General features: G+C 45.8%; 1 protein-coding gene across 1 annotated transcript in view; it reads right to left on the bottom strand.

Moving 5' to 3' along the window:
- RNF17 (ring finger protein 17) overlaps positions 1–21,936 on the bottom strand; it is a 341,311-nt gene that overhangs the window by 152,421 nt on the left and 166,954 nt on the right. Inside the window, exons 18-19 of the mRNA XM_069759912.1 lie at positions 3,446–3,536; positions 1,559–1,674 (exon numbers count right to left, since the gene is read on the bottom strand). Coding sequence (XP_069616013.1) covers positions 1,559–1,674; positions 3,446–3,536 — 207 coding nt within the window. The remainder of the gene's footprint in view (positions 1–1,558; positions 1,675–3,445; positions 3,537–21,936) is intronic.

Here is a 21,936-nt window from a genome sequence, read left to right on the forward strand (position 1 = left end):
ACTTTTTCATTTTTACGGATCAATTTGTGAAGCACCTGAGGGTTTAAAGTGCTCACTATGCATCTAGATAAGTTCCTTGGGGTGTCTAGTTTCCAAAATGGGGTCACTTGTGGGGGAGCTCCAATTTTTAGGCACACGGGGGCTCTCCAAACGTGCTATGGTGTCCGCTAAAGAGTGGAGCCAATTTTTCATTCAAAAAAGTCAAATGGCGCTCCTTCCCTTCCAAGCCCTGCCGTGCGCCCAAACAATGGTTTACCCCCACATATGAGGTATCAGCGTACTCAGGACAAATTGGACAACAAGCTTCGTGGTTCAGTTTCTCCTGTTACCATTGGGAAAATAAAAAAATTGTTGCTAAAAGATCATTTTTGTGACTAAAAAGTTAAATGTTCATTTTTTCCTTCCATGTTGCTTCTGCTGCTGTGAGGCACCTGAAGGGTTAATAAACTTCTTGAATGTGGTTTTGTGCACCTTGAGGGGTGCAGTTTTTAGAATTGTGTCACTTTTGGGTATGTTCAGCCATATAGACCCCTCAAACTGACTTCAAATGTGAGGTGGTCCCTAAAAAAAATGGTTTTGTAAATTTCATTGTAAAAATGAGAAATCACTGGTCAAATTTTAACCCTTATAACTTCCTAGTAAAAAAAAAAAATGTTGTTTCCAAAATTGTGCTGATGTAAAGTAGACGTGTAGGAAATGTTATTTATTAACTATTTTGTGTCACATAACTCTCTGGTTTAACAGAATAAAAATTCAAAATGTGAAAATTGCGAAATTTTCAAAATTTTCACCAAATTTCCGTTTTTATCACAAATAAACGCAGAATTTATTGACCTAAATTTACCACTAACATGAAGCCCAATATGTCACGAAAAAAAACAATCTCAGAACCGCTAGGATCCGTTGAAGCGTTCCTGAGTTATTACCTCAAAGGGACACTGGTCAGAATTGCAAAAAACGGCCAGGTCATTAAGGTCAAAATAGGCTGGGTCATGAAGGGGTTAATGAACATGCTTCTTTTTTTTTACCGTGCTGCGGTTTTTTTTTTTTTTTGCGGGAAAAAAAACGCATCATGTGCACAAAACATGCAGAATGCATTCTAAATGATAGGATGCATAATGTATGTGTTTTAATGAGCTTTTATAGCGTTTTTACCGCGAAAAAACCAGAACATGTGCACATAGCCTAAGGTAAACTGAGCAGTTTGGTGCAAGTACGAGGGCGCAGTTTGCTGAGGAGGAGCTGACTTTTTTCTGCCTCCAGCAGACACGAAGCTACAATAAACTGGGGAGTGGTGTGCAGGAATGGTACAGGGTGATCACAGGGAGCTAACACTTTTAGCTTTGTGCTCGCCTGCTAGTAGCAGCAACATACCCTGGCATTCTGAGTCCTCCAGTAACAATGCCAGCAACACCAATCCTGCACTTCTCCATTTTTTACATTTTTATTTTTTGTTAAATTATATTTTAATAAATATATGAACGCAAGATCCTGCCATTCCGTGTTTCAATGCATGAATTAGATGTGATGTTGTAGGTTACAACTAATGGGCACAGACCTTCGATCTCTCAGCGCTAATCCCGCTGTAACCAAGGATTCAGAGATATCAACCTTCGTGCCTAATTCATTCTTGATTAAGATTCTAACCGGTAAAGGCCAAGTTGAAACATTGTCCTAAGGAAGAATACTTTATATTAAAATGGAGACGATGTTGATACAATGTTAATCATGCACCAGAAAATAAATATTAACCAAAACAGAAAAATAAAATATGCCAACGGGAACACAATACAGTACGTGTGTGAGCTCAACTACTACATCCGATGCAAATAATTTTTGTAAAGAAAATATTCATCCTATTACAGGTAGAACATTAGTGGAAACGACCCATTCATAAAATACCCTAACGTCAAAATGAGTTTGTCACTATACAATTAAGGGAAATGTTGTTGAACAAGTCTTATAGTTTGTCAAGGACCAGTGGAATAAAAGAGTCCATCCAGTTCTTGAAAAATGCTGGTGGTCCCAGACCTCAATGACACAAAGAGCAAGACAATCTCTGTGTCTGAGAGAATGGATATGCATGGTCTCAGCTCGGCTGCTTTTACTTCCCTTACTCCTTTTATGAGGCGTTGCTTCAGTCACCAGAGCCTGCACCAACCTTCAAGTTCGGAGGACCAATGACTGGAATGCCTTAGTTTCAAACTCTGAGGAAGACCACCAGAATGGCCTGCACTGGAGGTGACAGCGGTGAGTATGCCTATTCTATGCCACCTATAAAGATTTTGATGAGGGCTAAACAACCGCTTTAAAGTACGTTTTCAGTCTTAAGTGCTTCTAACTAGGTTCTAGGTTAGAGAAGAAAGCCATTTTTATCTTTTCCATTTTTCAGTTTGCAAATTAAACTCCATGAGAAAACAGACTACGGACAAATCAAATCGCCCAAGGAAAAGCAAGACTACTGATTGTCAATGGGCTAGATAGAATCACAATGGTATTGGTGGATTTGTAATAGGAACAGAAAAAATGAACACCTGAAGGAACTGGGCACAAAACGCCACCCATCTGACTACCATTGGCTCCGATGCAAGTGTGAGCCTTGTCTAGATAATGATAGGACAGCAAACCATATGGACAATAAGTAGTTCATACAATACCTATTGTAGATTCAGACTGTGAATCTGATAACATGATTTGCAAGAGCCTGCGTGAAATCGCCAGCTCTCTGCAAATCTCGTGCATGGATTTCATCGCCTACGTCTTGGCGCCAATGAAGCTGGGTGTATGCTTCCGCATGTCCAGAAGTGAAAAAAGACATGGCCCAGAGAGGACATGGCCTCCATAATCATCCGACCCCAACCTTATTGAAGTGGTTTGGGACGAGCTGGATGAAGAGTGAAAGAAAAGCAGTCAACATGTGTTCAGCATCTCTGGGAACTCCTTCAAAAGTGTTAGAAAGCCATTCCTGTTGACAACTTAATAAAGCTGCTTAACAAAATGCCAACGGGGGAGAGGGCAACTGTCCTCATAATAAATGTGGGGTACTGTGAGGAATCTAAGGTTTAAAAAATGTTCAGGGTTGTTGCACATTTGCTTAATGCCTGTGTTTCCATGTGTTCCATCATGGTTTTTCTGTCTTTAATCAATTATTCTGAATCTACAATGTGCACATTCTAATAAGAACAAAAAATCTATTGCATTTACAAGTGTGCCCAAACTTTTGACCTGTACATTGTATGCAATGGTTTTGCATGCAGGGTTCATCTTTATGGAAATTAATACTAGTTGGAAATGTGGAGTTTTCTTTCTTTTTTGAAGATTTTGAATGACTCCTCATTCATTTAAAAAAAAAAAAAAAACACGAGCTGACTTGTGGTTTAGCTTTTCTAGGACAAACTAATGAATTATTTATCTGTATGAATGTGAACACGTTCACAGTACTGACTTCAATAATCAAAGTGACAACTGCTCCAGTAAGGTAACATTTAACGAAGTCACGAGCTGTTCCAGTCCAATTCTGACATCCTCCAGCCGGACTGCAAAACACAAAAAAATACAGGGAAAAGTTAGGTAGCACAGGTTGAGTAAGGTGGGGGTGGGATAGGGGGCTAAAACGAACCTAAGACCAGTTTAATCAAACTATTTGGAACAAAGGATAATGGACGAACAGGAGGCATTTATACAATAAGATGGAAACATGCAAATAGAGTTTCCTCTAGAATAAAGCACAGAACGGCTATATTTCTACTGTATACCAGTGGTTCTTGATGTATAGCAGGCCACTTGGGACCACGTAAGTGAGAATGATGCTTTAAAAATAATTGTTACATCAGAAACTAACTTATAAATCAGGTATGTAAGTTATATTTATCTCTTTAAAGAGAACCGGTCACCCCCAAAATTGATGGTGAGGTAAGCTCACCGTCATCAGGGGCTTATCTACAGCATTCTGAAATGCTGTAGATAAGCCCCCGATGTTACCTAAAATAGGAGAAAGAGAGGTTAGATTATACTCACCCACGGGCGGTCCCGCTGCGGTCCGGGTCCGATGGGTGTCTGAGGTCCGGTCCGGAGCCTCCCATCTTCATTCCATGACGTCCTCTTCTGGTATTCACGCTGCGGCTGCAGCGCAGGCGTACTTTGTCTGCCCTGTTGAGGGCAGAGCATAGTACTGCAGTGCACATGCGCCGGGACAGGTCAGAGAGGCCTGCGCACTGCAGTACTTTGCTCTGCTCTCAACAGGGCAGATAAAGTACGCCTGCGCTGCAGCCGCGGCGGCGTGAAGACCAGAAGAGGACGTCATGGAATGAAGATGGGAGGCTCCGGACCGGACATAAGACACCCATCGGACCTGGACCGCAGCGGGACCGCCCGTGGTTGAGTATAATCTAACTTCTTTTTCTCCTCTTTCAGGTAACATCGGGGACTTATCAACAGCATTACAGAATGCTGCAGATAAGCCCCTGATGACGGTGAACGTACCTCATCATCAATTTTGGGGGTGAAAGGCTTCCTTTAAACATTTTTGCAACGTTTTATTTTAACACAATGTTTAAAAAAAAAAAAATTGCCGTGGGGCAGCACGGTGACGCAGTGGTTAGCACAGCAGCCTTGCAGCGCTGGGGTCCTGGGTACTAATCCCACCCAGGACAACATCTGCAAAAGAGTTTGTATGTTCTCTCCGTGTTTGCGTGGGTTTCCTCCGGGCACTCCGGTTTCCTCCCACATTCCAAAGACATACTGATAGGGATTCTAGATTGTGAGCCCCATCGGGGACAGTGATGATGCAAAAACTGTAAAGCGCTGCGGAATATGTTAGCGCTATATAAAAATAAAGATTATATATATATATATATATATATATATATATATATATATATGCAGTAGGAGATCAATAACATAAGCATGTCATATTATATATGAGAGTATAGCATATCAGATTATAAAAACAAGCACAAGCTAATACCAGGGTGGGAGCTGTGTCCCTCAATGAATGGCTCGGAGAAAAGGATTTTACAGTGAGTACACAAAAATCCCTATTTCTCCTTCGCCTCATTGGGGGACACAGACCGTGGGACGTCCCAAACAAGTCCCTGGGTGGGGACAACATCAGATCAGGCCCTGTGTAACTGCTACTTACAAGTGCACCACCGCGGCCTGCAGAGTCAGCCTACCCAGACTCACATCTGTGGAAGTGTGGGAATTATAGTGCTTCAAGAATGCATGCGGACTGGACGAATCCGCAAGCTTGCAGGCGTGCCTTGCCGATTCCTGGTGCCTAGAACCCTTGGAGATAGGCTGACATCTAGCACGAAAGGACTCCTGGATGGTGAAAAGAATCCACCATGCTATCATGGCCGATGAAACGGCTAAACCCTTCGGGAAAACATCAGGAAGCCTTCCTCTTACGGTCAGGAAGCCCAAATAAAGTGTCCAACCTTTGGAAGGGCGCCGTCCTCAAGACGTACCTAGTCAGAGCACTCACTTCGTCCAGAATATGGGGAACTCATTCTATTTTGTGGACTGGTGCTGAAAGAGATGAGAGAAGAACTATGCCCTCATAACAGTAGTAATACAATGCCACCTTGGTAACAAGGGATGGGGATGGCCTGAGGACAACCTTGCCTTGAAGGTAATAAGGGAAAAAAAGTCTGAAAGAGCAGGGAGCTAGCTCCAAAGACTCGTCAGAGTGAGGATATCGCAGAGAAAAAAGGGGCGAACTTCCCTGATGGTAAAGTTTGCCCGGATGAAAAGGAGTCTACTGTAAGACTCCTAGGACCATTAAGGTCCCAATGATCTAATGGCATGCTAAAGGGAAGAACTACATGTGAACACTCTCTGTGAAAAAGTCCCTACTTGCAGTTTTGCTGCAATAAGGCGGGAAGATACTAGCTCCGCAAACAAAAACTGACGTGGTCAGTGCAGATCTTGGAGGATCACTGGGGCCCTTTCTGCATCTGAAAGGCTCTCGGAAGTAGTGGAAGGGGAGTTATGGAAACTGGTACCAAGTCAGAATCAGAGCATGCAGTGCGATGGCTCTTGGATCTGGAGGCCGAACCACGAACTCGAGTACATTGGCATTCAGTCTGGACGCCGTCCGATCTACAACTGGAGAGCTCCGATGAAGGCAGATCTGATGGAAGACCTCAGGATGAAGTTCTCACTGACTTGAGGCGGAACCCTGACGGCTGAATTTGTTTGCCGTCCAGAGTTGTACTCCTGGGATATATACTGCGGAGATCACCGAATGATAGATCTCGGCCCATAAGAGAATGTGAGGTACCTCGGTCATGGAGCCTGACCGTGAGTACCTGCTAGATGATTGACGTATGGCACCGCCGTGGCATCATTATCCAATTGAATTCGGATATGGTGACCCACCAGAAGGCAGTGGACCTGCTGTAGGACTACCGTTCGGATGTCCAGAGCAATGATAGGGAGAAGAAGACTGGCATTGGTAGTTACTAATAACCAATGAACCGGGAGAAAGGCTCTGGATGAAGTAGCTCAGAGACTATCGTTTGAAAGTCTGTCAGACTTGCTGAAAACGAGCGGAGCGAAGGAAACTGCTTCCATTGTCGTCACCATTTTTCCTGAGAACCCTCCCAGCAAATCGAATGAAAAGAGGGGATGAGTAATCAAGTGCACGAGCTCCCTGTTGAAGGGCCGTGACCTTGTCACGAGGGGAATTACCATCCTTCTGGATGTGTGCAGAATCATACTCAAAGGATATCTGCTGGGCTGGAAATGAGGAGAACTTGTCTACGTTTAGCTGCCAGCCCAGGTGGGAGGGTATTGTAAGTGATATAGACGACTCAGAGTAGTCCTGGAAGGGCGGCTAGACAGTCGACCAAACAGGGCAGGACGAGCACGCCTCAAGGATGCAAGAGAAACATGACATCTGCCATGACCCTTGCGAACACTCTGGGTGCAGAAGCAAGGCTGAAGGACAAGGTTGTGACTTCCCGTCCTGGATCGCTGTAGGACTTTCCTAACTCCACTCTCCCGCTCTCGGACCACAACCTTCTTTCCTTCTCTGTCAACAATTGTCTCCTCACGCGGGACACCCCCACTTACCACACTTATCGGAATACACGTACCATTAATACCCAGCAGCTTATGGACAACCTCCACACATCTTTAGCCCCATCTCCTCACTCTCCTGTCCAGACTTCGCATTGTCACACTTCAATATTACACTTAAGAATGCCCTGGACGAAGCAGCACCTTCTACACGCAGAAAGACCCAACACAGACAACGGCAGCCCTGGCACACTATGCAAACACGCTTTCTTCAGCGTTGCTCAAGGTGTGCAGAGCGGCAGTGGAGAAAATCTCTCTTAGCAGAAGACTTCATCCACTATAAGTTCATGCTTAAAACCTATAACTCTGCCCTTTCTCTGGCCAAACAATCCAACTTCACCACCCTCATCACCTCACTCTCCAACAACCCAAAACGACTTTTTGAAACCTTAAACTCCCTCCTGAAACCTAAAGTACAGGCCCCCATCTCCAATCTCAGTGGTGAGGATCTGGCCACTTATTTCCTAGAAAAAAAATCAACCACATCCATCAGGATATCTCAGCCCAATCTCCTCAGTGCCTGGATCCCCTTCCCTGCCGCACCTCAAGCTCATTAGACATCTTTGAGCCTGTTTCAGAAGAAGAAGTTTCCAAGCTCCTCGCTTCTGCCCGGCCTACAACCTGCAATAGTGACCCCATTCCTTCACCTCTCCTGCAGTCTCTGTCACCAGTGGTCACCACTCACCTGACTAAAATATTTAACCTCTCATTCCTCAGGCATCTTTCCCTCCTCATTTAAATATGCCATCATTACCCCTTTACTTAAAAAGCCATCCCTGGACCAGAACTGCACGGCTACAGACCTGTCTCTAACCTTTCCTTCATCTCTAAACTCCTGGAACGCTTGGTCCACTCCCGTCTAATCTGCTATCTCTCGGATAACTCTTCTTGACCCCTTACAATCTGGTTTCCGCTCTTTACACTCCACTGAAACTGCCCTCACTAAAGTCTCTAATGACCTAATAACAGCTAAATCCAAAGGTCATTGCTCTCTGCTGATTCTCCTGGATCTATCTGCCGCATTTGATACTGTGGATCACCAGCTCCTTCTCACCATGCTCCGCTCCATAGGCCTCAAGGACACAGCCCTCTCCTGGTTCTCCTCCTACCTTTCTGACCGCTCCTTCACTGTATCTTTTGCCGGCTCCTCTTCCTCTCCTCTTCCCCTTACTATCGGGGTTCTGCAGGGCTCAGTCCTGGGCCCCTTTCCTCTTCTCTCTATACACTGCCCCTATTGGACAAACAATCAGCAGATTTGGGTTCCAGTACCATCTCTATGCTGACGACACCCAATTATACACTTCTTCCCCCGACATCACCCCTACCCTAATTCAAAATACCAAGGATTGTCTGTCTGCTGTCTCTAACATCATGTCCTCCCTCTATCTGAAACTAAATCTCTCCAAAACTGAACTACTTGTGTTTCTCCCTTCTACTAAACTCACTCTACCCAACATCGAAATTACCCTGGAGGGTTTAACCATAACTCCCAAACAGCATGCCCGCTGTTTTGGGGTCATATTCGACACCGAACTTTCCTTTACTCCCTATATCCGATCACTCACTCGCTCCTGACTCCTGCATCTTAAAAACATCTCCAGAATCCGACCTTTTCTCACCTTTGAAACTGCTAAGACTCTTCGGGTATGTGCGCACGTCAGGATTTCTTGCAGAAATTTTCCTGACAAAAATCGGACATTTCTGCCAGAAATCCGCATGCGTTTTTACCGCGAATTTGACACGTTTTCGGTGCGTTTTTTCTCAAATGCATAGAATTGCGGGAAAAACGCAGAAAATCCGCAAAAATAATGAACATGCTAATTTTTTAACCGCGATGTGTTTTTTTCGCGGAAAAAAACGCATCCATGTGCACAAAACATGCAGAATGCATTCTAAATGATAGAATGCATAATGTATGCGTTTTTAATGAGTTTTTATAGCGTTTTTAGCACGAAAAAACGCAAAAAAAACCTGTACGTGTGCACATACCCCAACTGTTGCTCTTATTCATTCTCGTCTGGACTACTGCAACTCTCTTCTGATCGTTCTCCCTCTTTCCAAACTTTCTCCTCTCCAATCCATCTTGAATGTGGCAGCCAGGGTCATATTTCTGTCCAACCGCTTCACCGATGCCTCCATCTTGTGCCAGTCATTACACTGGCTAACCATTCGCTACAGGGTCCAGTATAAACTCATCTCTCTCACCCACAAAGCCCTCCACAGTTCTGCACCGCCTTATACCTCCTCTCTCATCTCAGTCTATCGCCCTACATGTGCCCTCCGTTCTACAAATGACCTAAGACTAACATCCCCCGTAATCCGAACCTCGCACCTCCGTCTCCAAGACTTCTCTCGTGCTGCGCCAGCTCTCTCGAATGCACTTCCCCAGACGATCAGACTGATACCTAGCCCCGACCTAATCAAGCACGCTTTAAAAACCCATCTCTTCAAACAAGCCTACCACATCAACTACTCAGTAAACTAACTTTGTCCTGTTCCCTCCTTCCAAATATTATCTGCATGTAAATGTGCACCCTACTATTCATCTGTCTCCACTCCCTCCATGCACACGATACTTGACTATTGCACTTAAACACACGGGCTGATGACCGGATCATGCAGCTTCATATGAAAATCCCTATTTATTATAATTGCCAGACCTGAAACAACAAGAACTTTTCACCTATTGTGTCCCCCCATTTCCTTGTAGATTGTAAGCTTGCGAGCAGGGACCTCACCCCTAATGTCACTGTTTAAATTGTCTTAACTTATACTGAATTTATTGTCTGTACATGTCCCCACTTAATTGTAAAGTGCTGCGGAATATGTTGGCGCTATCTAAATAAAAATTATTATTATTATTGAAAATGCTGTTCACGAATGGAAAAGCGAAGGAATTTTTGAAGAGGGTAAGCATCCCGAATGTCGATGGATGCTGAAAACTGCACCTTTTTCTGTTGAAGTAACGGCTGAGCGGAATCAGCAGAAGGAGGACCATGTCAAAAATTGTTAGAAGTTTGAGGTCCAGGGTCGGTGTTACTTTTCGTTCCCCTTCTTGGAACCAAGTTCGCTTAGATCTTGTCAGTCTTCCGCTCAAAAGATTTGATTGGCCAGTTGTTACTGGTGTGAATCAAGGTAGCTAAGGACTCCAGCCAGGAGACCATTGCTTTAGCAATCCATGCGGTGGCTAGGGAGGATAGAGCGCTGAACCCGAAGCCGCAAGACAGAACGAACCAGATTTGCTATCTGACAGTTCGTGGTATTTTTAACTGATGATACATCAGGCGGGTATACTGGTAGGTATACCACAGGAGATTCTACCCAGTTAATCTGCCCAGTGGCAGAATGCGTGGCTGCATCCGAGGGGGGTGCTCGTACGCCAAAAAGGGTGCCTTTGTACATCCACAGATTTCAGGTCTCCGGGTGGACAGGACAGGTTGTCTGGCATTAGGCCTGGGTGCAGAGAGGAAACATGGATACAACAGTCCGTGTGCTCGTCTGTTGATAGTGTGGGGAGATCGGTGCCCTTTAAAGGACCCATAGCCCTTAAAAATCAGGCCAGGCATGGCATCCCACGTAGAGGCTTCTGTCCAGTGAATCGCTTATCCGGACTGAACGGCAAATGCTCTACGAGGGAGTTTAGTCACCTTATGAGGGACATTGTGTAGTCTAGAGCAGAGCCAGAGTCTTCGTCAATGTACCGAGACTGGTTACTCTTTTCTGAAGCTCTGGCAAGTTCAGTCAATATCAGATTCATATTCAGAGCCTTGTTGTCATCCAATCATTGGTGAGGGAGCAGGAAACGAAAACTTCCGTTTTCTAGATGCCGGTATGTTTCTAGACACCTGTACGTTTCTAGAATACTTGCGGCCCCTGCTAGCCGACGGCTCCCATGTAGGATAGGGACCATGTATATCCGTCCTGCGAGCACTTCGAGTCACAGACTGTACACGGAGGGATTCAATCTCTTGGTCAGAGAACCATGGATTACGGTCAGTGACAAAGTCCATTGAGGGGAACTATACAAGAAAGAAGAAACAGCAAAGGCCATATTAAGTGGGGATCACCAGGCAGCAAGGATTTGTGCAAAAAAAACACAACTTTATTAAGGTGAAACACAGAACAAACATTAAAAACATCTAAAAACAGTTTAGAACAATGCCTGAAATAAGGCAAATGCCTGTATACAAATCAGGGGGGAAAGAAAGAAATGTGTGTATATACATATTCTTCAGACTCCTATATGGACAGCATATTTACAAAATGCATGAAATGTATATAGTGGCAAGGCAAACCATGCAGACAGACAAATAACGGCCATAGAATTTGCACATAAGAAAATAGGAGCACTGAAGTACAAAAGCCAATGATGCATGCAGTGTAACAACTCTGAAAAAAAACAAAAAGACCTGTAATCAGGCCACAAAGAATAAATGGCAAACAGTAAAATGCACATAAGGTGGTAGCATTATATAAGTACAAACAAATAGAGCATGAGGCTACATACCAATAATGATCTTAATCACAGAATAATGTGATGTTTGCCAGGCATAATGACCCTAGGTGCCCCAGTACTAAGATATAGTCAAGTAATGCACAAAGTCATAATATTGCACTCTAAATAAACCAACTATCTATGTGCAAAGCATGCAGACTGGCCATTCCCCCTGAGAGGGGTTGGGTGTAATAGCCCAATGTTAGTAAAAGCAGGCACAAAAGGGGAGCAAATACCCTACGTGTGTCGCCACAGCGGTGGCTTCATCAGGGGTCATATTATCTCACTGAGGGGAACTAGGTACTCTGGGATAAGCTGGGGTCGGCGGCGGAGGGCTCCTCGGATTGATCACGCGCCATTAAGACCAGGGAATACTGGACATGCACCTTTAAGACCAAGGAGTACTGGTCATATGCCTTTAAGACCAGGAAATACTGGTCATATGCCTTTAAGACCAAGGAGTACTGGTCATATGCCTTTAAGACCAGAGAATACTGGTCGTGTGTAGTGTTGAGCGATACCGTCCGATACTTGAAAGTATCGGTATCGGATAGTATCGGCCGATACCCGAAAAATATCGGATATCGCCGATACCGATATCCGATACCAATACAAGTCAATGGGACATCAAGTATCGGAAGGTATTCTCATGGTTCCCAGGGTCTGAAGGAGAGGAAACTCTCCTTCAGGCCCTGGGATCCATAGGGATGTGTAAAATAAAGAATTAAAATAAAAAATATTGATATATTTACCTCTCCGGCGGCCCCTGAACTCAGCGCGGGTAACCGGCAGGCTTCTTTGTTCAAAATCAGCGCTTTTAGGACCTGAGAATCACGTCCCGGCTTCTGATTGGTCGCGGGCCGCCCATGTGACCGCCACGCGACCAATCACAAGCCGCGACGTCACCGCAAGCTATTAACGCGCTCATTTTTAAAAATGAGCGCGTTAATGACTTTCAAAGACGTAGCGGCTTGTGATTGGTCGCGGCCCCAATCACAAGCCGCTACGTCTTTGAAAGCCATTAACGCGCTCATTTTTAAAAATGAGCGCGTTAATAGCTTGCGGTGACGTCGCGGCTTGTGATTGGTCACGTGGCCGCGACCAATCACAAGCCGCTACGTCTTTGAAAGTCATTAACGCGCTCATTTTTCAAAAATGAGCGCGCTAATAGCTTGCGGTGACGTCGCGGCTTGTGATTGGTCGCGTGGCGGTCACATGGGCGGCCCGCGACCAATCAGAAGCCGGGACGTGATTCTCAGGTCCTAAAAGCGCTGATTTTGAACAACGAAGCCTGTCGGTTACCCGCGCTGAGTCCAGGGGCCGCCGGAGAGGTAAATATATCAATATTTTTTATTTTAATTCTTTATTTTACACATCTCTATGTATCCGATACCGATACCCGATACCACAAAAGTATCGGATCTCGGTATCGGAATTCCGATACCGCAAGTATCGGCCGATACCCGATACTTGCGGTATCGGAATGCTCAACACTAGTCGTGTGCCTTTAAGTCCAGGGAAAACTGGTCGTGTGCCTTTAAGACCAGGGAATACTGGTCGTGTGCCTTTAAGACCAGGGAATACTGGTCATATGCCTTTAAGTCCAGGGAATACTGGTCGTGTGCCTTTAAGTCCAGGGAAAACTGGTCGTGTGCCTTTAAGACCAGGGAATACTGGTCGTGTGCCTTTAAGACCAGGGAATACTGGTCATATGCCTTTAAGTCCAGGGAATACTGGTCGTGTGCCTTTAAGTCCAGGGAAAACTGGTCGTGTGCCTTTAAGACCAGGGAATACTGGTCGTGTGCCTTTAAGACCAGGGAATACTGGTCATATGCCTTTAAGTCCAGGGAATACTGGTCGTGTGCCTTTAAGACCAGGGAATACTGGTCGTGTGCCTTTAAGACCAGGGAATACTGGTCATATGCCTTTAAGTCCAGGGAATACTGGTCGTGTGCCTTTAAGACCAGGGAATACTGGTCATATGCCTTTAAGTCCAGGGAATACTGGTCGTGTGCCTTTAAGACCAGGGAATACTGGTCATATGCCTTTAAGACCAGGGAATACTGGTCATGTGCCTTTAAGTCCAGGGAATACTGGTCGTGTGCCTTTAAGACCAGGGAATACTGGTCATATGCCTTTAAGTCCAGGGAATACTGGTCGTGTGCCTTTAAGACCAGGGAATACTGGTCATATGCCTTTAAGACCAGGGAATACTGGTCATATGCCTTTAAGTCCAGGGAATACTGGTCGTGTGCCTTTAAGACCAGGGAATACTGGTCATATGCCTTTAAGTCCAGGGAATACTGGTCGTGTGCCTTTAAGACCAGGGAATACTGGTCGTGTGCCTTTAAGACCAGGGAATACTGGTCATATGCCTTTAAGTCCAGGGAATACTGGTCGTGTGCCTTTAAGACCAGGGAATACTGGTCATATGCCTTTAAGTCCAGGGAATACTGGTCGTGTGCCTTTAAGACCAGGGAATACTGGTCATATGCCTTTAAGACCAGGGAATACTGGTCATGTGCCTTTAAGTCCAGGGAATACTGGTCGTGTGCCTTTAAGACCAGGGAATACTGGTCATATGCCTTTAAGTCCAGGGAATACTGGTCGTGTGCCTTTAAGACCAGGGAATACTGGTCATATGCCTTTAAGACCAGGGAATACTGGTCATATGCCTTTAAGTCCAGGGAATACTGGTCGTGTGCCTTTAAGACCAGGGAATACTGGTCATATGCCTTTAAGTCCAGGGAATACTGGTCGTGTGCCTTTAAGACCAGGGAATACTGGTCGTGTGCCTTTAAGACCAGGGAATACTGGTCATATGCCTTTAAGTCCAGGGAATACTGGTCGTGTGCCTTTAAGACCAGGGAATACTGGTCATATGCCTTTAAGTCCAGGGAATACTGGTCGTGTGCCTTTAAGACCAGGGAATACTGGTCATATGCCTTTAAGACCAGGGAATACTGGTCATGTGCCTTTAAGTCCAGGGAATACTGGTCGTGTGCCTTTAAGACCAGGGAATACTGGTCATATGCCTTTAAGTCCAGGGAATACTGGTCGTGTGCCTTTAAGACCAGGGAATACTGGTCATATGCCTTTAAGACCAGGGAATACTGGTCATATGCCTTTAAGTCCAGGGAATACTGGTCGTGTGCCTTTAAGACCAGGGAATACTGGTCATATGCCTTTAAGTCCAGGGAATACTGGTCGTGTGCCTTTAAGACCAGGGAATACTGGTCATATGCCTTTAAGACCAGGGAATACTGGTCATGTGCCTTTAAGACCAGAGAATACTGGACATGCACCTTCAAGACCAAGGAATACTGGTCATACGCCTTTAAGACCAGAGAATACTGGACATGCACCTTCAAGACCAAGGAATACTGGTCATACGCCTTTAAGACCAGAGAATACTGGTCCATGCACCTTTAAGACCAAGGAATACTGGACATGCACCTTTAAGACCAGGGAATACTGGTTGTGTGCTTTTAGGACCAGGGAATACTGGTCATTGTGCCTTTATACTTGTCGAGGGACTGGTCAGGTACTGAGGTAGAGTCGCTGTGCCCCTTTAATGCAGAAACCGTCATCCCAGCGTGGGCTGGCCAGGTGGACCAAGATGGCCACCGGCAGTTGCAGAGTTGATAAAAATCTCGCAGAGAGCGAGAAGCGCCAATTTGGGACACGATGTTGAATAGGCCCAAGCCGGGGCCTACATTTCTGTAGCCGGCAGGAGACACCAGCGGTAGAAGTGAGGGGCGCTCCAGTCGAGAAGCGCCAGAACAGCAGGCGGAGCGGCCTTAGGGTGCGATAGTGCAGGCGAGGCTTCCGGGATGCGGCCTACACATCGGCCGAAGCCGGGGGCTAAATTTTTGCAGGCGGCCGGAGCTGTTACCTCAGGGAGGTGGGCCACAAGGAAGTGGCTGAGGGTGCCTGTCAGCATGTGAATATCCCACTGAAGATGGATCCACTCACCATCGGTGCGCGTCCCGGCATGGAGCCGCCACGGATGTGGATTTCAGCGCTGTTCTGTGCAGCGTGGACGGTGCAGGGATAAACCTCAATCCATCATCCCTTTGTTAGGGAGGTGGAGAGGAACTTACCACCTCCTTGTGCCATCCGCTTTCACAGTGGTGGGACAGTGGGGGCTGCTCGGACGCCATAGAGAGGGGCCTCTGTACATCCACGGAGTTCGGTCCCCGGGTGGACAGGGCCAGTTGTCCTGCGTTAGGCCTGGCTCCAGGAGAGGATACATGGAGGCGACACTCCATGTGCTTGCCTGCTGCTGGTGTGGGGAGATCGGGACCATGAAAGGAACCGTCGCCCCTGAAGTCAGCTCAGGCATGGCTTCCCACGTCGCAGGAGAGGGTACGGGGAGGTATACTCGCCGAGCTCGCCTGTTGATGGTTCAGGGGAGATCGGAACATTGAAAGGATCCGTCGCCCCCTTCACTCCGTTAATTAAAAAATAAAAATTTACAGAAAAGTAAAATAAAAACGTTGGGGTCTGAAACAGACCTGTGTGCCTCCTACAGACACTAAGCAAGAACTGGTTAGCCGAGAGCCAGCAGGAGGGTGTATACTGCAGGGGAGGAGCTGAGAGCCAGCAGGAGGGTGTATACTGCAGGGGAGGAGCTGAGAGCCAGCAGGAGGGTGTATACTGCAGGGGAGGAGCTGAGAGCCAGCAGGAGGGTGTATACTGCAGGGGAGGAGCAAACTTTCTTTGTATCACTTAGTGTCAGCCTCCTAGTGGCAGCAGCACATACACACACGGTCTGTGTCCCCCCAATGAGGCAAAGAAGAAAAGAGGATAGATTATACTAACCCAGGGGCGTTCCCGCTGCGGTCCGGTCCGATGACGTCCTCTTCTGGTCTTCACGCTGCTCTGCCCTCAACAGGGCAGATAAAGTACGCCTGCGCCGGAGCCACAGCGTGAAGACAAGAGGACGTCATCATAAGAAGATGGGAGGCCCTGGACCAGACCGCGACGCCCATCGGATCGGACCACCCGCCCAGGTGAGTATAATCTAACCTTTTTTTCTCATCTTTCAGGTTACATCGGGGCGGCTTAGCTCACCTCCGATTTTGGGGGTGACAGGTTCCCTTTAAAGAGTAACTATATTTATAATATTGTTTTCCATAATCCAGTCCAGCATTGAAAGCTATGAAACTTTGCAATGCGCTTCATTCGTGAGGAATCACATTAAGGCGGCTGCAAACCACATGTTCTCCAGTCTAATTGCTAATTCTTCTCTTATATTGACTCATTCTCCATACTCTGTATTAACAGTTGGAGTATTTGTCTATACTGCAGAGCGTGGGGCAACTTTTGGAGGAAATCACGTGACACGAGTAGCTACAGCTTGGTAGTTGCCATCCCATCGTCAGCCCAAGAATGATCATCAGCATGTTAAAATGGCTATGACAGTGACAAGAAAGAGACAGTGTGCTCTTCTCCAGTCATCTGTGCAAGAAAAATGTGAATCACATCAGTAAAGTGTGTTTTTTTAACATTTTTATTATTATTGGGGTGGCTGTAGAAGGGAAGTGCTCCTACAGGCCCACTGTTTAGATTTTGTTTTTCATGCTTTGCTGTATGAATTTCTGGTCATCGTCTGTGAACTGATCAGGCCGGAGGGACGTGGACAGATTACATTGATACAGGGTGAACTGTTGTGTAATTCTGTGCGTTCAGAGCGCTGATAGTTTGGACGGGTGACATAGATTTTCAATACAAGCTATACATAAAACAAAATCAATAAACAGAGAACCCAGTCTTCTGATTTTTAACGTTTTTTCTTTTTCCTTTGCTTGGTAATCTTTGAGAGTTTGGGGTGATCTTTACCAGTCCAATCTTCCAAAGAGTCATAGTCGTTCTCAAGGTAAAGTCCAGCTGGTCAGGAAAAGGTGTTCCAGAGGTAAAAGGACCTTTTTTGTCAAGCAGCAGAGAAGGGACAAGGAGGACGACCAAGATGGCTTCAGGAAGAGTGAGTATGGACTTACCAACCCTTTAAAGATTAGCAAAGCACAGTAAATTTCACTCAGTAACCCCCACTGTACCCAAATTTGCAGAAATGCTGTGGTCTGTCCTATTGGAACAAGCATATGGGCATGACAGCATGTGCATAGAGAGACTGTCTCGGTCTTGAATAAATCAAGTAAACGACTACAAATGTTAGCTAAACTGATCTGTGTGTATGAGGAATCCCTGTATAATGCAGATTCCCCAAATTTCCACTACCAGTGCTGTGTGACTAATGTGCAGCGAGTGTGTGCCTTAGGCTTCGTTCACATTTGTGTCTTTGGGCGCAGCGTCGTCGACGCAACGCATAACGCATGTCAAACGCATACACAACGCAGCGTTTTTTGACGCATGCATTGTTCTCTAAATTTAATGAAGATTCAAAACTCCCAAAAAAGTGTCAAGACACTACATCGCTTGCATTTAACTCAAAAAACGCATGAGTCGACCAACGCAGGTCAACGCAGGCACCTGCGCCCTATGCGTTTTACATTGACACTAATGTGATTTTTAGACGCATGTACGACGCAAGTGCGTTGCATGCGTTGATTATCGAAAATGTGACGCAGGAAAAATGCTACATGTAGCGTCGTACGCGCCCTGTCTGGTGCACCAAATTGACGCATGTGTCGTACAACGCATCAAAACGCATACCGGCGCATGTCCATGCGCCCCCCATGTTAAAGATAGGGGCGCATGATGCATGCGTCGACGACGCTGCGCCCAAAGCCGTAAATGTGAACGTAGCCTTACAGACACAACTGGCAGAGAATGAACAGTATTGGGGACAGAGAAAAGCAGATTGCTAGCCTTGAATCACAACTGTTGAAAATGAAAAATCATTGTGTTGATATGGAAGCCCAGCTGATTCAGTCTGGGGCTGAGACCAAAGCTGTGAAGGAAATGGCAGCAGTTAGTGATGCCATTATTAGTCAGTGCAGTGTGGAGCTGGATACTAGCTCCCAACTGATTACTAGTCTGAAAAATATCATCAATGATTTTTCAAATGTGTTACCAGCCTTCTCTTTGTCTCTGAAAACAAGGTCCAAAGCCCGACCAATTGTTCCCTGTGCAGGGCAAAAAGGGGGGAGTGATGGAACAGGTGAGGGATCAAATATTTTATCAAATTTTGATCCAATAACGAAAAGTAATGACATATGTGCTGTCTAAATTACAAAGAAAGTTCAAGCGTAACATTGTTTAGAGTGCATCCTTAGTAATGGAAGAGTTTAAAAGTTCCAGACAGAAGGAAGTATGTTCTGTCAGGGCCAATAAATCAGGCATGGCATGTGTTAGATGTTATGCCTGTGCTGGCTCCGGCGATATTGCCAGGTACCGCAAACGGGCGGGTACAATGAGGGAGAGGAAATATTCTGTGAAATGTTTTAAATGTGGTCACTTTGGACATATTGCAAGGAACTGTTATTGCACAAGTAATTGTGAGGGGCCTAGCAATATTGTCAAGGAGCACAGGCAGTTTCACAGACATAATGGCATTTTCTCTCAGTCTGTGCCCTGCCATGTGCAGACTCCTCAAAATGGCCGATTACAACCAGAGAGGCTAGTGAGGCCTTGATGTAAACTTAATTTTCAGAGTTTCAGTCTGGCCTCTGGTCTTTCTGATTGTTTGTTTTGTTTAATTTCTTTTACTCTTCTTCTATTTGCCAAGTTTGCTCTTTTGTAAGTGAAATGTATTGTTAGATTTGTGTGGTTTTGACAGGAGGCAGAAAGGCTTTATCTGAGGTGCAATGTGATTGCAATGATAACAGGATTTGTTAAGGTACCTTCACACTAAACGACGCTGCAGCGATCCAGACAACGATGTCGATCGCTGCAGCGTCGCTGTTTGGTCGCTGGAGAGCTGTCACACAGACCGCTCTCCAGCGACCAACGATGCCGGTAACCAGGGTAAACATCGGGTTACTAAGCGCAGGGCCGCGCTTAGTAACCCGATGTTTACCCTGGTTACCATCCTAAAAGTAAAAAAACAAACACTACATACTTACCTACAGCCGTCTGTCCTCCAGCGCTGTGCTCTGCACTCCTCCTGTACTGTCTGTGTGAGCAAAGCGGCCGGAAAGCAGAGCGGTGACGTCACCGCTTTGCTTTCCGGCTGACCGATGCTCACAGCCAGTACAGGAGGAGTGCAGAGCACAGCGCTGGAGGACAGACAGCGGTAGGTAAGTATGTAGTGTTTGTTTTTTTTACTTTTAGGATGGTAACCAGGGTAAACATCGGGTTACTAAGCGCGGCCCTGCGCTTAGTTACCCGATGTTTACCCTGGTTACCAGTGAAGACATCGCTGAATCGGTGTCACACACGCCGATTCAGCGATGTCTGCGGGGAGTCCAGCGACGAAATAAAGTTCTGGACTTTCTTCCCCGACCAGCGACAGCACAGCAGGGGCCTGATCGCTGCTGCCTGTCACACTGGACGATATCGCTAGCGAGGACGCTGCAACGTCACGGATCGCTAGCGATATCGTCTAGTGTGACGGTACCTTTAGACAGGCGGAGAAGCATGGACAGATAACAGACGTACACGAGGGAGTGTCGTGTTATACTGTGTGCTGACCTTGAAGTTTGGACGGATAACATGGTTTTGCTTAAGACCTGATGCAGGATACAACTAGAGTCAGTGTACCTTAGTTTAACGTTTAGTCTTCCTAGGGTGTTAAGTAGCTGCGAGGGTTGTATGTTACTATTTTGAATTGTGGAAAACTGGTAGGGGTGTCTGTATAGGAAAGAGGCAATTGACTAGGATCAAACTATAAGAAAATTGCATTCATTTTGTGGGGTTCAGGAGAGTTGAGGCATTAGCTAATTACGGGGCAGCTCAAAAAAGGTTAAGGCTTGGTTCACACTGCGTTAGTGTGATCCGTTAAACGGACTACGTTACACCGCGGCATAACACGGTGTAATGTAGTCAGGTAACGCCGCCATTACTTCCTATGGCGGACGCATCGCTAGCGCACGCCCACAATGGGCGTGCACTAGCAATGTGCCGTCATTGAGTGATAGACCCGAGACGCGGACTGCAGCGTTTCCGGGTCCGTCACTGCTAGCGCAGATGGAGCTAGCAGATGCTCCATCTGCGCTAGCGCTGTGCCAACGTCGGCACTTGCGTTAGTGCAGTCCGTTTAATGTATCTGTTGAACGGACTGCACTAACGCAGTGTGAACTAAGCCTAAACGGGGGAGGTCACCCTGAAGTAAAAGTATAAAGAATGAGTGAGTTTGGGGGGACAGGGAAGCATCAAATAAGGATGTTTGTTAACATCAACAACAACAGAGCGTATTGTTCCTTTTGTCCCATTTTAGGTATCTATGTAGAAGAGCACCTATCACTCTAGAGAAGAAGTCTTGACCTTTGCCCAGATGCCCCTGAGAGACTCCAGAACACCCCTCATACATTTGGTGCCGAGCTGAAACATCTACTCTCAGATTTCAGCCATGAGCAGGAAACTGTAATAAAACCCAATGCCACTTTGCCCTGTCATTTTCCTCCTGGTCATTATTTTATATATAGGACTGTTTATTATCTGCAGGAGGACCAAAAGACTGGACACCCAACTGCACGGAAGTCAGGCTGAGCACCATTAACTCAGTCGGTGAAGGGGATCAAGGACATAAGAAAAATCCAGTCCTTTACCCCGAATCTATATCTATATATCTATATATATATAGATGTTATATTCATTGTCTATATTCCCTGTGTGTGCATATAGACACTTTAGGTGTAAGTCCAGGACTACCTGTATATTGACATACTCAGTAAGCGTGTTCATGTGAAGGTGTTCATGCATTTACAGCCAATAGATAACTCCAACTGTACGTGGATCAATGATCCTCATGTGTATTATGGATCAGTAGCAGCCATGCTATTTTATCTTAAGTCTCTATATGCATTATGGAATTGTAATATATGTGTATTGTGTGAATGGGGAAAAAGAGTGAGGTTCTCTAGGGACAGGTCCCCATAGCTTCTAAGTTATTGGCACTTTAACTCTAGCAATGGTGAAGTTCGTAAGGGATGGATTGAATGTCGGTTAGAATTAGATGATGTTCTTCCCGCAGTCTACTTAGGTATTGTGACTTCACTCCCTAGTCCAGAAATTCTGACCTGCCTAGTAAAGATCTGTGTATCTATCTATGGAGGAACCTCATCAACTATCTTCAACCAAGAATAAAGAAGTACCTGATGGAAGTCGTGTCTGATGCATGTCTGATAAAAGTGAAGTAGTGCCTGATGCAAGTCGTGCCTCCGCTACAAAAATGCCATGAGGCCCATCTACAGACTGTGACACCCAGCAGTCTCATCAAGCCAGATATACTCAAA

This window comes from Ranitomeya imitator, chromosome 3 (genome assembly GCF_032444005.1).
Source record: "Ranitomeya imitator isolate aRanImi1 chromosome 3, aRanImi1.pri, whole genome shotgun sequence".
In the NCBI taxonomy this organism is placed as follows: Eukaryota; Metazoa; Chordata; class Amphibia; order Anura; family Dendrobatidae; genus Ranitomeya; species Ranitomeya imitator.